This window comes from Gracilinanus agilis, chromosome 4, assembly GCF_016433145.1.
Source record: "Gracilinanus agilis isolate LMUSP501 chromosome 4, AgileGrace, whole genome shotgun sequence".
Lineage (NCBI taxonomy): Eukaryota > Metazoa > Chordata > Mammalia > Didelphimorphia > Didelphidae > Gracilinanus > Gracilinanus agilis.
Genome location: NC_058133.1, coordinates 208,549,707 through 208,567,473, shown reverse-complemented (window position 1 = coordinate 208,567,473; position 17,767 = coordinate 208,549,707). Strand labels below are relative to the sequence as shown.

Genomic DNA, 17,767 nt, shown 5'->3' with positions numbered 1-17,767 from the left:
AAATCAAAAACTAATTGGAAATTAAATAATATGATTCTCCAAAACCAATTTGTCAAAGAAGGAATCATAGAAACAATCAATAATTTCATTGAAGAAAATGACAATGATGAGACATCCTACCAAACTCTGTGGGATGCGGCCAAGGCAGTACTCAGGGGGAAATTTATATCCTTGAGTGCATATATTAACAAATTAAGGAGGGCAGAGATTAATGAATTGGGCATGCAACTCAAAACATTAGAAAGCGAGCAAATTAAAAATCCCCAGATGGAAACTAAATTAGAAATACTAAAAATCAAAGGAGAAATTAATAAAATCGAAAGTAAAAGAACTATTGAATTAATAAATAAGACTAGAAGCTGGTACTTTGAAAAAACAGATAAAATAGACAAAGTACTAGTCAAACTAATAAAAAAAAAGGAAAGAAGAAAACCAAATTGACAGTATCAAAGATGAAAAGGGAAACCTCACCTCTAATGAAGAGGAAATTAAGGCAATCATTAAAAACTATTTTGCCCAATTATATGGCAATAAATATAACAATTTAGGAGATATGGATGAATATTTACAAAAATATAAACTGCCTAGATTAACAGCAGAAGAAATAGAATACCTAAATAATCCCATATCAGAAAAAGAAATTGAACAAGCCATCAAAGAACTCCCTAAGAAAAAATCGCCAGGGCCTGATGGATTTACAAGTGAATTCTATCAGACATTCAAAGAGCAACTAATCCCAATACTATACAAATTATTTGATACGATAAGCAAAGAAGGAGTCCTACCAAATTCCTTTTATGACACAAATATGGTACTGATTCCAAAGCCAGGGAGATCAAAAACAGAGAAAGAAAACTATAGACCAATCTCCCTAATGAACATAGAGGCAAAAATCTTAAATAGAATACTAGCAAAGAGACTCCAGCAAGTAATTAAGAAGATCATCCACCATGATCAGGTGGGATTTATACCAGGAATGCAAGGCTGGTTCAACATTAGGAAAACCATCCACATAATTGACCATATCAATAGTCTAACAAACAAAAATCATATGATCATCTCAATAGATGCTGAAAAAGCCTTTGACAAAATACAGCATCCATTCCTATTGAAAACACTGAAAAGTATAGGAATAGAAGGACCTTTCCTAAAAATAACAAACAGTATATACCTAAAACCATCAACAAACATCATATGCAATGGGGATAAATTAGAAGCCTTCCCAATAAGATCAGGAGTAAAACAAAGATGCCCATTATCACCTCTATTATTCAACATAGTACTAGAAACACTAGCAGTTGCAATTAGAGAAGAAAAAGAAATTGAAGGTATCAAAATAGGCAAGGAGGAGACTAAGTTATCACTCTTTGCAGATGATATGATGGTATACTTAAAAAATCCTAGAGAATCAACTAGGAAGCTTGTAGAAATAATCAACAACTTTAGCAAAGTTGCAGGATACAAAATAAATGCACATAAATCATCAGTATTTCTATACATTTCCAACACACTAGAGCAGCAAGAAGTAGAAAGAGAAACACCATTTAAAATCACCCTAGACAATATAAAATACTTAGGAATCTATCTACCAAAACAAACACAGCAATTATATGAAAACAACTACAAAACACTTTCCAAACAAATAAAACTGGATCTAAACAATTGGAAAGCCATTGATTGCTCATGGGTAGGACGAGCTAACATAATAAAAATGACAATTCTACCCAAATTAATTTACCTATTTAGTGCCATACCTATCAAGCTACCAAAAAACTTCTTTACTGAATTAGAAAAAACTATAACAAATTTCATTTGGAATAACAAAAGATCAAGAATATTAAGGAAAATAATGAAAAAAAATGTGAAGGAAGGGGGCCTAGCAGTACCAGATATTAAACTATACTATAAAGCAGCAGTCAAAACAATATGGTACTGGCTAAGAGACAGAGAAGAGGATCAATGGAATAGACTTGGGGTAAATGACATCAGCAAGACAGTGTATGATAAACCCAAAGAGCCCAACTTTTGAGACATGAATCCACTATTTGACAAAAACTGCTGGGAAATTTGGAAAACAATATGGGAGAGATTAGATCTAGATCAACATCTCACACCCTACACCAAGATAAATTCAGAATGGGTGAACGACTTGAATATAAAGAGGAAAACTATAAATAAGTTAAGTGAACATAGAGTAGTTTACCTGTCAGATCTCTGGGAAAGGAAAGATTTTAAAACCAAGCAGGAGTTAGAGAAAATTACAAAATGTAAATTAAATGGTTTTGATTATATTAAACTAAAAAGCTTTTGTACAAACAAAAACAATGTAGTCAAAATCAGGAGGGAAACAACAAATTGGGAAAAAATCTTTATAACGAAAAACTCTGACAGGGGTCTAATTACTCGAATATACAAGGAGTTAAAGCAATTGTATAAAAAATCAAGCCATTCCCCAATTGATAAATGGGCAAGAGACATGAATAGGCAATTTTCAGGTAAAGAAATCAAAAGCATCAATAAGCACATGAGAAAGTGTTCCAAATCTCTAATAATTAGAGAAATGCAAATCAAAACAACACTGAGGTATCACCTCACACCTAGCAGATTGGCTAAAATGAAAGAAGGGGAGAGTAATGAATGCTGGAGGGGATGTGGCAAAATTGGGACATTAATGCATTGCTGGTGGAGTTGTGAACTGATCCAGCCATTCTGGCTGGCAATTTAGAATCATGCTCAAAGGGCTATAAAAGAATGCCTGCCCTTTGATCCAGCCATACCATTGTTGGGTTTGTACCCCAAAGAGATCATAGATAAACAGACTTGTACGAAAATATTTATAGCTGCGCTTTTTGTGGTGGCAACAAATTGGAAAAGGAGGGTATGTCCTTCAATTGGGGAATGGCTGAACAAATTGTGGTATATGCGGGTGATGGAATACTATTGTGCTAAAAGGAATAATAAACTGGAGGAGTTCCAGGCGAACTGGAGAGACCTCCGGAAACTGATGCAGAGCGAAAGGAGCAGAGCCAGAAGAACATTGTACACAGAGACTGACATACTGTGGTAAAATTGAATGTAATGGGCTTCTGTACCAGCAGCAATACAATGACCCAGGACAATTCTGAGGGATTTATGGTAAAGATGCTACCCACATTCAGAGGAAGGCTGCAGGAGAGGAACCATATAAGAAAAGCAACTGCTTGATCACATGGGTCAGGCTGGACATGATTGAGGGTGAGGACTCGAAATTACCACACCAATGCAACCACCAACAATTTGGAAATAGGTCTTGATCAAGGACACATGACAAAACCAGTGGAAATGTGCGTCGGCCATGGGTGGGGGGAGTGCGGGGGGTGAAGGGGAAAGTAGGAGCATGAATCATGTAACCATGTTAAAAATGATTATTAATAAATGTTTAAAAAAAAAGTAAAGTCATGTGCTATAAGCAAGGAGTCATATCTTCAGAGGTGGTTCATACAGTGAGTAAGAATGCCAGAGTCTAAAGATCTGAGTTCAAATTTGGCCTGTGATGACAAGTCATTCAACATCCAATATTAGTTTCTCCATCTATAAAATGGAAGTAACATTGTTTAGCCATTTCAGTCATATCCAACTCTTTATGGCCCTCTTTGACATATTTTTTACTGTAGATTTTTTAATTTATTTATTTATTAAGAATATTTTTCCATGGTTACATGATTCATGTTCTTTCCCTCCCTTCCTCCCTCCACCCTCCCATAGCCAATGCACAATTCAGCTGGGTTTTACAGGTATCGTTGATCTTTGATATTTTCTTGTCCAAGTTACTGGAGTGATTTGCCATTTCCTTCTCCAGCTCATTTTACAGTTGAGGAAATTCAGGCAAAAAAGGTTAAGTGACTTGACCAGGGTCACATAACTGGAAGTATCTGAGGCCAAATTTGAACTCATGAAGATGAGAATTCCTGACTCCAACCCCAGCACTTCTATCCATTGGGCCACCTTGCTGCCTATATAGATATAATAATCATCTATGTGTGTGTGTATGTGTATCAACACTACAAATTTATACATAAATATATACCTATATCTATCTATACATGTCCTATTTGGCAGCATGCTGAGATTGATACCACCTTAAAGAAGAGCCAGGTATCACCCCAAGCCATGCAGTTGCTGCTACGGCCCGGCGAGGAACAAAGTTTTGAGTTTCAAGTGTTTGAGCCCCGAGAGAGCCCCGTGGACCTCTATATCCTCATGGACTTCTCCTATTCCATGTCCGATGATTTGGCTAACCTCAAGCAGATGGGCCAAAACTTGGGTATGTTGGAGCATCTGGAAGCAAGGGTGGGACAAGCATCCCGACCTGGGCCAGGCACATCCCCAGGAAGCCAGGCCACTGGCAGTGCATCCAGATGTTTCCTTTTCCCAGCTATGGAAAAGCAGACAGTGCATAGGCATATGTTCCCTGTTGCCGAGTCCCCACTCCTCTCTCAAAGATGTCAAAGACTTGCCTTTAGAGTTAGTCTCCTCCCTGAGTGGGTCCCTTGCTGCCCAGGTCGGGATTTACAATGTCTAAAAGTCCTAACTCTTTAGTTCTGGCCCACTGTCCAGCTGGAGTTTGGGGGGGGGGATTCTGCTAAAGACCTTCCCTGTGCCCTCTTCACTGTCCTGTATCCCCCAGCCCGGGTCTTGAGCCGTCTCACGAGTGACTTCACTATTGGTTTTGGCAAGTTTGTGGATAAAGTCAGCGTCCCACAAACAGACATGCGACCAGACAAGTAAGTGAGCCTACCCTGAGAATTTTACCAGTTGGCACAAGTTCAGTTAAGATTGGTCGAGGAGCTATTCATCTCTATTGCTGATCCCACCACTGATCCTACCCTGGTGGTGATACCCACCACTACCCTGGAAGGTAGCACAGGTGCCCCAATGGATGGTACACAGTCAGATCCATTTCGCTCCCACAACTGGGTCCATCACAGAGGCACATCAATATGGATTCTGCCAAAAGGAATCTGCCAGTGATAGGATGTTCATGGGCCGGCAGCCCAGGTAGTCAAGGGAGGGGGTGAACAGTGAGCCCCTCTCCATCAATATGCCAGCTTGGTGTAGAAAAAGGCAGTGATTCCTTTCAGGCAGTTCTGGAGATCTTTCTAAGATAGGATGAAACATATCCTACCCTATATCAATACTCCCAGGGGAGAAATCGTTATCACATTGGCATCTTGAGACAAAGCTTCAGTTGCCCCATATTAGTTGGCAATCAGGTTGAATGAGGCCCCATTGTCTGTACTGGAAAAGGAGTGGGCATGGGAGCATGGTGTCCCACTTTCCAGTTCCCAGGGACCCCACTGGAGATAAAAATGAGGAATGCCATTAGGAATGGAGGGAGGAGTTCCTTTCTTGAGTCAGGAAGAATAATCTGGGAGGAAATATGAGGGTCTGATGCCCTCCCCAAACTGATGTTTGTGTCCTCCTCACCCCAAGACTGAAGGAACCCTGGCCCAACAGTGACCCACCCTTCTCCTTCAAGAATGTGATCAGCCTAACAAAAGATGTGGAGGAATTCCGGAACAAGCTACAGCGGGAACGAATCTCAGGCAACCTAGATGCACCTGAGGGTGGCTTCGATGCCATCTTGCAGACAGCTGTGTGCACGGTAAGCTCAACATGGGTGCTGTCAGCCTGTGCATGCCTGTCCCTTCCCCCTCTCTGCTAGGGGGCCACGGCTTTGGAGAACAGAGGGTCTCTTTTTGGTCTGCACTCCCATCTGAGTGGCTGAGAGGCCCTCTTTTTAGCCCCTGGGCCTCTTTGGAAAGAAGAAAACCACAGAGCATCATTGTGCAGGAGACTGGAGTCTCTAAGGCCTCCGGTGCACAGATTTCAAAGGGCTCTGTGAACTTGGAATGTTTAATTTTGTAAAAATTTTGTCATTTACTTATTTATTTGTTTGTTTAGGGTTACATTTTGAGTTACTAATTGTCTTCTTCCCTCCCTCCTAACCCCACATTAGAGAAGGCCAACATTTGATATAGATATATTTGTGAAACCGTATAATGCATACTTCCATATATCAGTATCATGGATATAAAACCTAGACATAAAGGGAGATAACATAAATAAATTAGGTGCACAGAACTATAAAAACATAAAATAAATCTACTCATCATTTCTTATAGCACACTAATCTACTAGCATCAGGAGCTTGTATTTTTTTCTTTTAAATTTTCTTTTATCTTTTAATTTTTTTCCCACGGTTACATGATTCTTGTTGTCTCCCTCCCTTCTTCCCTCTCCCCTCCTGGAGATGACAAGCAATTTCACTGGATTATACATATATTTTCACTCAAAACCTATTTCCATAGTATTCATTGTTGTAATAGAGTAATCTTTTAAAACCAGAACCCCAAATCTATATCCATATAAACAAATGATAAATCATATGTTTTCTTCTGCATTTCTACTCCCACAATTCTTTCTCTGGATGTGGATAATGTTCTTTCTCATTCGTCTCTCAGAATTGTCCTGGATCATTGCATTGCTTTTAGTAGCAAAGTCAATCGCATTTGATTGTCCCATAATGTTTCAGTTTCTGTATATAATGTTCTCCTGGTTTCACTTATTTCACTCTGCATCAGTTCATGGAGGTCTTTCTGATAACTGTATTTTAACAGAACTGGCTTCCTTTATAATCCTACATATTTTATTTTTATGCATTTAAAAACATTATTCCAAGAATGGGTTTATGGGCATCAATAAGCTGCCAGAGGAGTCCATCACACAAAAAAAAGGTGAAGAATCTCTGCTCTAATAGGAAGACCTCTGGAGGTGATGGGCAGGGGGATGGTCTCAGATAGTGCCCAACTTGAGCTATAATCAAGCCACATCAATTTTGTGCTGAGCTTCACAATTAGAAAAACCATTAGTTCAAGTGACTAGAAAGCACAGTGAAGAGAACCCTTGATCTTGAGTTTGAATCTTGCCTCAGGAAAGAAAGAACTACACATTTATTAAGTGCCTACTATGTTCCAGGTACTATGCTAAGACCTTTACAAGCATTTTCTCATTTAATCCTCACACCTACCTGAGAGGAAGGTATTATTATTATTTCTGCTTTATAGAACAAGAAACTGAGGTAGACTTAAGTGACTAAGTGACTCACCCTGGGTCACACAACTGGTAAGTATCTAAGGCTGAATTTGAAATTCAGGACTTCTGCACCATCTACCTAGCTAGCTAGCTATATGAGCTTCTCCTGTCTCCTAACACTAGTATTATACAGGGTTCAAGCTAAAGGATGGAAGTTGCCCACTATGTGGGAGATGCTGGGACATTCCTTTACATGGCAGCAAGCAAGTGGGGCATGCTATTGTTCTGGAAGGCTGAAGAAGGCATCTATAATTAAGTATGCTTCTCTTTACTCTCTCCAGAAGGATATTGGATGGCGGAAAGATAGCACCCACCTACTGGTGTTCTCCACAGAGTCAGCCTTCCATTATGAGGCAGATGGTGCCAACGTGCTGGCAGGCATCATGAAGCGTAATAATGAAGATTGCCACCTGGACTCCACAGGCACCTATACCCAATACAATCAGCAGGATTACCCATCGGTCCCCACGTTGGTACGCCTGCTGGGTCAATACAACATCATCCCCATCTTTGCTGTCACCAACCACTCCTATAGCTACTATGAGGTATGTGTGTGTGTGGGTGAACCATTCCCCAAAACTTCAGGGACTGTTGTGGTTTCCTCTCTTATTAGGGACACCATATACCTCTTCTTCTTGGGCTCCCAAAGTTTAAAAAAACCTACTAATATTAAGCTTCTGATCAACTAAGACTCTCAGATACTTAGTATTGATTCCAAGGCAGAAGAACACTAAGGATGGGGCAATTGGGGTTAAGTGACTTGCCCAAGGTTAAATAGGTAGTGTCTGAGGCCAGATTTTGAACCCAGGACCTCCCAGCTCTAGGCCTGGCTCTCAATCCACCAAGCCACTTAGCTGTACCCCCAGATCTTTTTTCTACTGGATTGAATTGAGGAACCACTAAAGCTCCTTAAATTCAGCAGAGACTATTCTGAGTCTTTTTCATCTTCATCTTTCTTTTTTCATTTTTCTCCTTTTTTAAAACAGAAACTACATACATATTTCCCAGTCTCCTCACTGGGCTTGCTGCATGAGGACTCAGCCAACATAGTGGAACTACTTGAAGAAGCCTTTAATGTAAGGGGATTGGGGCTAGGAGTGGGACTTGGAACTTTGAGCCCTGAGAGGTAGAACTGTGACTGAGAGGAGGGCATGACCAGAGAAAGGGCCAGGGGTTCAGAGTTGGGGTCATTCACCCCTACTCTCATTCTGAGCTATCCCTCCCTAGAAAAAGTCCCTGTGCTGAGGTGATCCTTTGTCTTTGAAGAGCTGGCTCTCCGCTAAGACCCTTCCCCAAGACTAGCCTTGTTCTTGCCTAATGAAGTGAAGTCGGGAATCCAAGGGTACAACTGGAGATGGTCTTCAAAGAAAGCCATCCCCCACCTCTTACCTGAAATCTCTCTTGCCTCAGGGGAGACTCTGGTACCTACCGTAGGCATCATGTAAGTGGCTCCAATGGAATACATCATCTGTGATCAACAATGGAGTCTACTGTTTCCATTTGGGTGATTAGGAACACTTATTGATAAAGATAAATATATAGGCAAGCTATGTGCAAAAGAGAGCTGGGAAGTGCCAGGGAGTGAGGCAACCGGGAACCCAGACCACCAGAGTCCCCTTGCCCTTGAAAGAAATAGGGACATCCTTGAAATACAGGGAGGTCAAAGAATATGTTGCTCTTAAACAATAAAGATCTAATTAGAGAGGGTAGATGAGAATCTGCTTCCTCCTTCTCCTCCAGTCCCTTATGTCTCTATCTCCCCACCAGCGTATCAGATCCAACTTGGATATCAGGGCTCTGAATGCCCCCCGGGGCCTGCGGACAGAAGTCACTTCCAAAAGATATATGAAGACAAAGGCTGGGTCTTTCCACATCACACGTGGGGAAGTGGTATGTTTCCATTCGGCAAGTGAGAGGTGTACTGGCCACAGGGTAGGGGCAGGAACTTATTATAGGGTCAGGCCCTGATAAGGAGTTGGCCCTCATGGGTTTCTGTCCCGAATGGAATAGAATTCTTCTCCAGGACTGAGAAGAGATCAGGTAGTCCTTTCTTATCCCAGTGCCCCCAAACTTCAGAGAAACTATAGAGTTTAGACAGAAGAAGGCTCCAGTTCTGAGAGTATGACCATTTCCAGATCCTCGAACCTCAGGCTTCCTGTGCAATGGTAAGTGGTAGGGGTTGAGGGAAAGGTTAGGGATCAGAATGAGAGAAAATGACATCTCTGTGTACTGAACTCCCTCGTCTATAACCAGATTCATTTATGTTTCTTCCTTTCCTATTCTTTCTTTGACCTTTCTCCTTCCCTTAATTCCTTCCTTCAATCAATAATATATCCATAAACATTAGAAGGCCAGGCTGTTGGCTAAGAGTATTCTGGAGTTCCTTTTTCTCTAGAAAAAGCCCAAATTGTCCATGTGCCCCCAGGACCTCCAGAACGCTTGTCCCAATTGACTTCCTTGGGAAAGAGACCTTGGCTGATGGGGCTCTGTTCTTACAGGGAACTTACCATGTACAGCTTCGGGCCATGGAGCAAATAGATGGGAAGCATGTGTGCGAGCTGCCTCTTGAGGACCAGACAGGTGAAATCCATCTAAAGCCTTCTTTTTCCGATGGGCTCAGAATTGATGCCGGCATCATCTGTGATGTGTGCCTTTGTGAGAGGGTAGGTAGTGAGCACTTTCAAACCAGAATGATATTTGAATAAAGGACCCTGTGGAGCTAAAAGGTGGGAGCTGGGGGTACGTGATCAGTGCCTCTGCTGCCACCCTGGCTCTAGGCTTGGTTCCTTCAGGAGAAATAATGCCAACGTGGGGAGGGCTGGTAGCCACCAAGTCCCATGAAAGGCTAACACCCCGATCTTGTTACAGCAAAACGAGCCTCTGTCAGCCAAATGCAACTTCAATGGGAACTTCACATGTGGGCATTGTATGTGCAAAGAGGGCTGGTGAGTATCAGAGAGTGGGGCAACTGGGGAGCCGGGTGGTCAGAGTCACCCTGTCCTTGATGGAAAGAAGATGGGAAGAGCAAAGAGTCTGAGGCTCCAACAGGTCTCAATACTGGAAGCACCAAGGTGTGCCAGACACAGGAGGGAAGGTGGGGCAAGATGGATGGAGGGACTGGGAGAGAGCAGAAAGGGATTCCTCCTCCAAAAGTCAGCTTTTCCCTGGCCCTTCCCAGGAGTGGCAAGACTTGTAACTGCTCTACGGGCTCTACAAGTGACACAAAGCCTTGCATACGGGACGGGGATGACAAGGTTTGCTCAGGACGAGGAGAATGCCAATGTGGGCGCTGTGTGTGCTACGGAGATAGCCGCTATGATGGACAGTTCTGCGAGTATGACAATTTCCAGTGTCCTCGAACCTCAGGCTTCCTCTGCAATGGTAAGTGGCAGGGGTTGAAGGTGAGACTGGGGATAGGAATGAGAGAAAAGGAAAAATCTCTGTGTCCTGAACTCCCCCATTTATAAACAGACTCATTTATATTTCTTCCTTTCCTGTTCTTTCTTTGACCTTTTTCCTTCCCTTCATTCCTTCCTTCAATCAATAATACATCCACAAACATTAAGTTCCTACTGTATGCCAGGTATTATGCTAGGATTTAGAGGTACAAAGTCAAAAGTGAAGCAGTCTCAGCCCTTAAAGAATTTACAATTTAGTGTCATGAGGGGCATGGATGGATATAGTGTATGTGTGTGTGTGAATAGATACAATATTTTGTAGTTGTTTACATATTGTCTCCCCCATTAGAGTGGGCACTCTTTGAGAATAAAGATAATTTTTTTGCCTTTCTTTAAATCCCCAGGATTTAGCACAATGCCTGGCACATTGTCAGTGCCCAATAAATGCCCATTGTCTTGATAGAAGGAGAGTTATGTGTGAAGAATAGTTAAGGCTAGTTCGGCAGGACCCATGTAAGTCACCTGACTTTTGTCTTGCCACTGGTCTTGGATGAAGGAGTACCATGTAAGAAAGCTGGAAAAATGAAGTTCAGGCCAGGTTATGAAGGACCTTAAAAGTCAAACAGAAGAATCCATTTGGTCCAAGCAGTAAAAGGGAGCCACTGGGGTTTGTTGAGTAAAAAGTGACATAGTCACGACCATGATTTAAGGAAAAGCAACTGTGTTGAAGATGAATTATCACAATAAAGAGATTTGAGGATGCTTATTTCAGTCTTCTAGGTGAGGACTCGAACTAGTGTGGTAAGTGATAGTGAGAGGCAAAGAAAAAAACAGACGTGAGAAGTATTTTTAATTAAATTTAATTAATTAAAATTTAAAAAGAGAATAAATAGAAGATGATGGCTAGTGGAGATGGATAGATGAAGTGAGGGTTTTTGAAGATGGAGGAGACATGGGCAGTAGGGAAGGAACCAGAAAATAGGGAAAGATTGAAAATGAGTTAGGTGATGGGGATTAAATTAATTTAACTTAATTTAATTCAATGCCAACAAAGTTTGGCAAATGAGTTGATCTGTATAGTGGAAGGAAATATGTAGAGTGAGAAGGTTGATTCTGAAGTTGCAAACACAGGTTATATTTCAGTTCCGATGAGCGATGTGGGAGAAAATCGCAAAATTGTGCTAACTGGGTCTGTTGCAAATCAACATCACCTAAGTTCAACTGAGTCCTCACTGTGGCAAGGCAATCCTTCTATGACTTCCTAATTAATATACTAAGGCAGAAGAGTAGTAAGGGCTAGGCAATGAGAGTTAAATGACTTGTCCAGCTAGGAAGTGTGATGCCAAATCTGAACCCAGGATTTCTATTGTCTGAGTCACTCACTTAGCTGCCCCTTCTTTATTACTGTAGAGGGCTCCCAGGCTCAAAATCTAAGCATCATCCTCCACTCTTCACTTTCTCAGCCACCACTGACAATCTGTGGCCAAGGTCTGTCAATTTTTTTTTTTAAACCCTTACCTTCCATCTTGGAGTCAATACTGTGTATTGGCTCCAAGGCAGAAGAGTGGTAAGGGTAGGCAATGGGGGTCAAGTGACTTGTCCAGGTCACACAGCTAGGAAGTGTCTGAGGTCATATTTGAACCCAGGACCTCCCGTCTTTAGGCCTGGCTCTCAATCCACTGAGCTAACACACTCCTCTGTAGCTAACACACTCAGAATGCAGCTAGTCAGCTTATCTTTATCTAGATAAATCCATTATAAAGCTACAAACTGCAAATAAAAGAGGCATTAGAAAGGAAACTCCCAAAGGGTAAATAATGCCTAGCTAGTTCACTTCACCGCAGTAATGTGGTAGGACCGGAGGGGAAGGAGGTAAAGAGGAGATAAATTCATCAGGTCCCAGTAACACAGAAGAGCTCACTCAGGCAAACAAGTTCTTTCCAGACATAAGCCAATAAGTGAGCCAGACCAAAATCTGACTTCTCACAATTAAAGTCATTTTGGTAGTCCATCGGCCAATCTCTTTCAAACAACTCCCATAGCAGGCCTGCATCCATATCCCATCCCTATTCTCCACAGAGACCCAAAGTTCCCCAAGGTCTCCTCTCCTGCATGATTCTCATCTCTCAATCTTTCAGACTTCTTCCAGATAGGAAAATTATACTTCCCCAGCAGCCCTTGCTGATGACAGGGTTATATTCATATATAATATATATAGTTTTTACAGGTTACAGTACATAATTATAGTAATTTTGGGTCTTTTCTGTTACCTTTACATTATTTCACATAGACAATTTACGCAGCTGTATATTTTTCATATTTGTCTTTTATATTTCAATATATCTCAGTATTTTGATATTTTCCAGTCACTGGACTTTGTATTATTTTTAGTCATTTGTTATTATTATAGCTATGATGTCTATAAACTTTGTACAAATAAATTTTCCCCTCTTTTGCCTTATTTCCTTTACTTGCCCTTTTTCTAGTGCTTCATTATGGTAATGAAGTGACATTTGGGTTCTCAAAGCCTATGCCACTGACAGATTCTACCAAACAGAAAAGGCTTTTAAGTATAGGTTTGGCAAGAGACTTTATGCCCAATGTCCCAGGACTAACCTAGTTAAGTCTAGAGAGTTTTATTATGGAAGGTTTCCATTTGGGGTGTCTTTTTTTTTCCTTTCACATAAACTCATGAAGAAGACTGGGATCTGTGTTTAGGATTCACCCACACTAATGAAAATCAGAGTTCATTAGAGTGTGAAAATGTAAACCTGTATCTGCCATTTGGGTTGCTGGTGTAAGGGGAAAAAAGGGATTTTGATTGGTTGAATATTTTAAAAGGTTAGGTTGCCAGGGAATTGAATAATTATCAATTCCCAATTAAGAATAACCTCAAGTCAAAATGACTTTTATGGAAGTTTATTTACAAATGAGAAGGAAGAGAGAGAAATTAAGAAATTTAGAGAGAAGATAAAGTAAGATAACCTGACAAACCAAATAATTTGCTTAGGCCCCTGGTTTAACCCAAGCAGATGTAACTAGTCCTCGATTGGAAAAAAGACAAGCCTTGAGCTGAGGCCCAAAGGCCCCAGAGATGTATGAAGCAAAAGCTTCAGTCATAGAGGCTCTTTTGAAAAGGAAGTTCCTTAAGAGAAGATCAGGAAGATTCAGTTCTTATACTCACCACGTGGAATTCCAAAGAAAAGATTTTAGAACAGTCTCACCAAGGTCTCAGAGTCCCAGGTCCAGGTCAGGAACCAGAAGAGAGCCCTGAAGCTCCCTGAGATCTCTTTTTAAAGGGGCCTCTTTTGCATCACTTCCTGTACCCTCCTCTTAGTTTATGTGTCCAATCACAACAGACACTTTTCTTAGGACTGCCCAGGAGGCAGTCAGTAATTCTGATTTGTCACTCACTCTAGCACATGTGGGTTACAGACCACCCAACTTGTGAGTTAAATGGAGATGTTTTCACCTTTGGTGATTAAATCTAAAGATGGGCAGGGTAGATTTAATCTCATTATCACAATGCAATGGGAAAATTACACTTTCTAGCAGCCTTCATGGTCACTTCAGGGTTACAAAAATACAATGTATTATTTCCACTACCATCACTTCACCTTTAGCCATGGGATCATGTGGTCAGACAGTGTGACCATTTTGGTGGCTTTGTTGCACAGAATTAGATTGCTTTTCAACAAAAACAACCTTACTTTCTGTCCTAGTAACAACTCTAAGACAGAAGAGCAAGGGCTAGGCTACAGGGTTAAGTGATTGGCCCAGGGTCATATAGCTAGTAAGTATCTGAGGCCACATTTGAACCCAGGTCTTCCCAACTCCAGGCCTGGCTCTCCATCCTCTATGCCACCTAGCTGCCCTCTGAATCTTTTTTGCACACATTTTAACACATAATTATTTTATAGAAGTCTCGCTTTCTTTCCAAGATTGAAAGATCCTCAAGGCAGGCAACTATGAGAGTAACTAGAAATTTCACCTAGGGCAAAAATAATAAGGGAGACTATTTGGTAGTGGCAAAAGAAGATAGACATTCTGCTGTTGGGAAGACAGCATGTCAGCAGTATAGAGTATTAGTGATAAGCTCCCATTCATTCACAGAAGTTGGAGAAGGAAGTTGCCTTTGAAGGGATGGGGGGATATTGAGGCATTGAATGGACTCTGAGAATGGCATAAAGACTCATGAGATATGGGGAAGATTGTCTCCAGACCTTTATGAATAAGAACTAGGCCAGCCACCTTGGAAGGAAGCTTACTTCCTCATCTTCCTTGTGGTGCCCCAAGGAAAAGCCTTAGTCACTCTGTCCTCATTATGCCTCTGCATAAGCATCTTCTGTATCTTCCTCATAACCTTTAGCAGAGAAATGCCTGGACATATACCAGTCACTAAATACATTTATTTATTTTTTAGTTTTTTGGTTTGTTTTTTAATTTTATTTAATTAATTTAGAATATTTTTCTTTAGTTACATGATTCATATTCTTTCCCCTCTCCTCCTTCCCCTCTCCTGTAGTCAATGAGCAATTCAACTGAGTTTTATATGTATCATTGATCAAGACCTATTTCTATATTATTAATATTTGCAATATAGTGATCATTTAGAGTCTACATCCCCAGTAATATCTCCATAGAACCATGTGATCAAGGAAATGTTTTTTTCTTCTGTGTTTCTACTCCCACAGTTCTTTCTCTGGATCACTAGATATATTTAAGGAATTGGATGAATAGATGGATGGCCCTTACCCCAGGCCCTATCCCTGGCTGGATTTATAATTGCTCTTCTTGACCCTTAGTTGTCCCATAACTAGCAAGGTTCGACTCCCCTTGCTTTCCCCATTGGGCAGCAGACTGGACTGGAAGTATGAGCTCTGTTTTCCTTTCTTCACCTTCCCTACAGACAGGGGCCGCTGCTCCATGGGCCAGTGTGTGTGTGAAAGGGGCTGGACAGGGAAGAGCTGTGAGTGTCCCCTCAGCAACGCCACCTGCATCGACAGCAATGGGGTAGGACTGGGAACTGGACGGACACAGTCATTATGGCTATATCAATCAGACGAGCAGAAGATATTCCTTGGGGATGGGTATTGGGAATCTCTTAGAAGCTGGGGCAAAACACCAGAGAACTGTACCAATCTCTGCTACCCTCTGGAGAGAGATTGGAAGGGCAGAGGCTCGTGAAGTCTTCTTACCAGCAGAGCCTTGGAACCTGACCAAACTAGGACTCTCTGGTTGCTGAGTGAGGGTCAGGGTAATGGATCCTCTTCCTGCAGGGCATCTGCAATGGGCGAGGCCGCTGTGAGTGTGGACGGTGCCACTGTGACCAGGTCTCCCTCTATACCGACACCACCTGTGAGATCAGCTACTCTGCAGTGAGCACAGAGTGGGCCTGGGCAGAGGGAAGGAGTGGGACTGGCAAATGAAGAAACATGGGAGTAGGGCTGGAGGGTGGGAGCCAAGACAGCATCAAACAGGCTCTCCTAAAGGTGGTTGTTCTGGGGTATAAGGAGCCTCTTCACCCATCCAGCCCCATATCTACCTGCTTCTCCATTCAGGTACCCCTAGGGGTATGTGAGGACCTGCGTTCCTGTGTTCAATGCCAAGCCTGGGGCACAGGAGTGAAGAAGGGGCAGAAGTGTGATAGCTGTAACTTTAGAGTGAAGATGGTGGAGGAGCTGAAGAAAGGTAATAGGAAAGCTGTGAGCAAACCCTAGGGAGATTGGGAGAGGATAGGGGAGAATGGCCAGAAATATCCCAGGGATAGCCAAAATCTGCCCTTTAGGCCAGGAAAATTCTCAGAATAATCCTAGACAAAGCTGGGGACCCAGCAAAGGGCCTTGGGACCTCCTTATTAAAGTGGAATGTCTTTCTCAAAGCATGCCCAGCATATATCCCCATCAAGCAGTGTCTAGGGATTCAGACCACACTTGCCCTTCCCATCCACTCAGAAAAACTTGACCAAGGCAGATTCCCCACTAGACTTAGGCCTTTGCCCCACTTGCTCTCTGGGATAGCATGCACTTCCTTATCTTGTCCCTCTCCCATCCCTGGAGAGGGAACTGAGAGCCATATACGTAGCTTAGGACTCTACCAAATGGATAGCATGTGGTGTTGAATACAGCTGAAGAGGTGATGGAGTACTGTTCCTTCCGCGATGAGGATGATGACTGCACGTACAGCTATACTGTAGAAGGGAATGAAGCCATTGGGGCCAATAGCACCGTCCTTGTGCATAAGAAGAAGGGTGAGTAACATTTGGGTCCACGGAAAGAAATGACCTAGAACTGAGGCCAAGAGAAAGGAAAGGAGAGAGCTCTTAGTCCCAAGTGGGAAGTATCAGGGGAAAGGTTTATCCAGTTAGCTAGAAAGAAGTTGATTTCCTTCTGTTCTTCCCCAAAGGATTCCCCCAATTCATTCTTTTTCTTCAAACTTTTACTTTCTGTCTTAGAATCAATACTAAGTGTTGGTTCCAAGGCAGAAGAGTGGCAAGAGCTAGGTAATTAGGATTAAATGACTTGCCTAGGGTCACACAGCTAGGAAGTGTCTGTGGTCATATTTGAACCCAGAGACCTCCTGACTCCAAGCCTGGAACTCTATCCACTGAGCCACCTAGCTGCAGCCCTCACCCCCAGCCCCCATAGTTGATCTACCTGGGCACATCACTTATTTCCCTCTTTATTCTTCAATTTGCCAATCTGTAAAATGAGATAATTAGACTAGATGGTTTCCAAGGTTTCTGGCAGTCCTAATAGACTGAAGTTCTATAATTTTTTGTTTTATGATTTTCTCCTGCCCACCCCTCCCCATCCTACAACTGGTCTTAGACTGCCCTGGAAGCTTCTGGTGGCTCATCCCCCTGTTCCTGTTCCTCCTGCTGCTCTTGGCCCTGCTGCTTCTGCTCTGCTGGAAGTACTGTGCCTGCTGCAAGGTAAGCCCCCCCATCCCTAGCTCCCCTTACCTTCCTGACCCACTCTGCTGGACCATACTCAGTCAAGACTCAGCTCTACCACATCTCTCAGAACGGTTCCAGATTAATCAGTTGATCAGTCCACCAACTAACATTTATTAGATGCCTTGTTATCTATGCCAGGTTATATGAGAATAGAGAAGGTGTAGGCCTACTTTTTAAGAAATTAGAGTCTGACCAGTTACAGAAGATGATCATAGATGCGATGATTAAAAACAAAACAAAATGGCAGCAAAGAGATATAAACGATATATCTCTTTGA

At 42.1% G+C, this 17,767-nt stretch overlaps 1 protein-coding gene across 1 annotated transcript in view; it reads left to right on the top strand.

The window, feature by feature from the left end:
• The window catches only part of ITGB4 (integrin subunit beta 4), a 58,830-nt gene that overhangs the window by 15,611 nt on the left and 25,452 nt on the right, over positions 1–17,767 (top strand). Inside the window, exons 5-18 of the mRNA XM_044671672.1 lie at positions 4,099–4,303; positions 4,667–4,763; positions 5,473–5,644; positions 7,416–7,679; positions 8,121–8,210; positions 8,902–9,024; positions 9,633–9,797; positions 10,003–10,079; positions 10,313–10,515; positions 15,442–15,545; positions 15,812–15,910; positions 16,094–16,223; positions 16,660–16,782; positions 17,363–17,466. Coding sequence (XP_044527607.1) covers positions 4,099–4,303; positions 4,667–4,763; positions 5,473–5,644; positions 7,416–7,679; positions 8,121–8,210; positions 8,902–9,024; positions 9,633–9,797; positions 10,003–10,079; positions 10,313–10,515; positions 15,442–15,545; positions 15,812–15,910; positions 16,094–16,223; positions 16,660–16,782; positions 17,363–17,466 — 1,956 coding nt within the window. The remainder of the gene's footprint in view (positions 1–4,098; positions 4,304–4,666; positions 4,764–5,472; positions 5,645–7,415; positions 7,680–8,120; positions 8,211–8,901; positions 9,025–9,632; positions 9,798–10,002; positions 10,080–10,312; positions 10,516–15,441; positions 15,546–15,811; positions 15,911–16,093; positions 16,224–16,659; positions 16,783–17,362; positions 17,467–17,767) is intronic.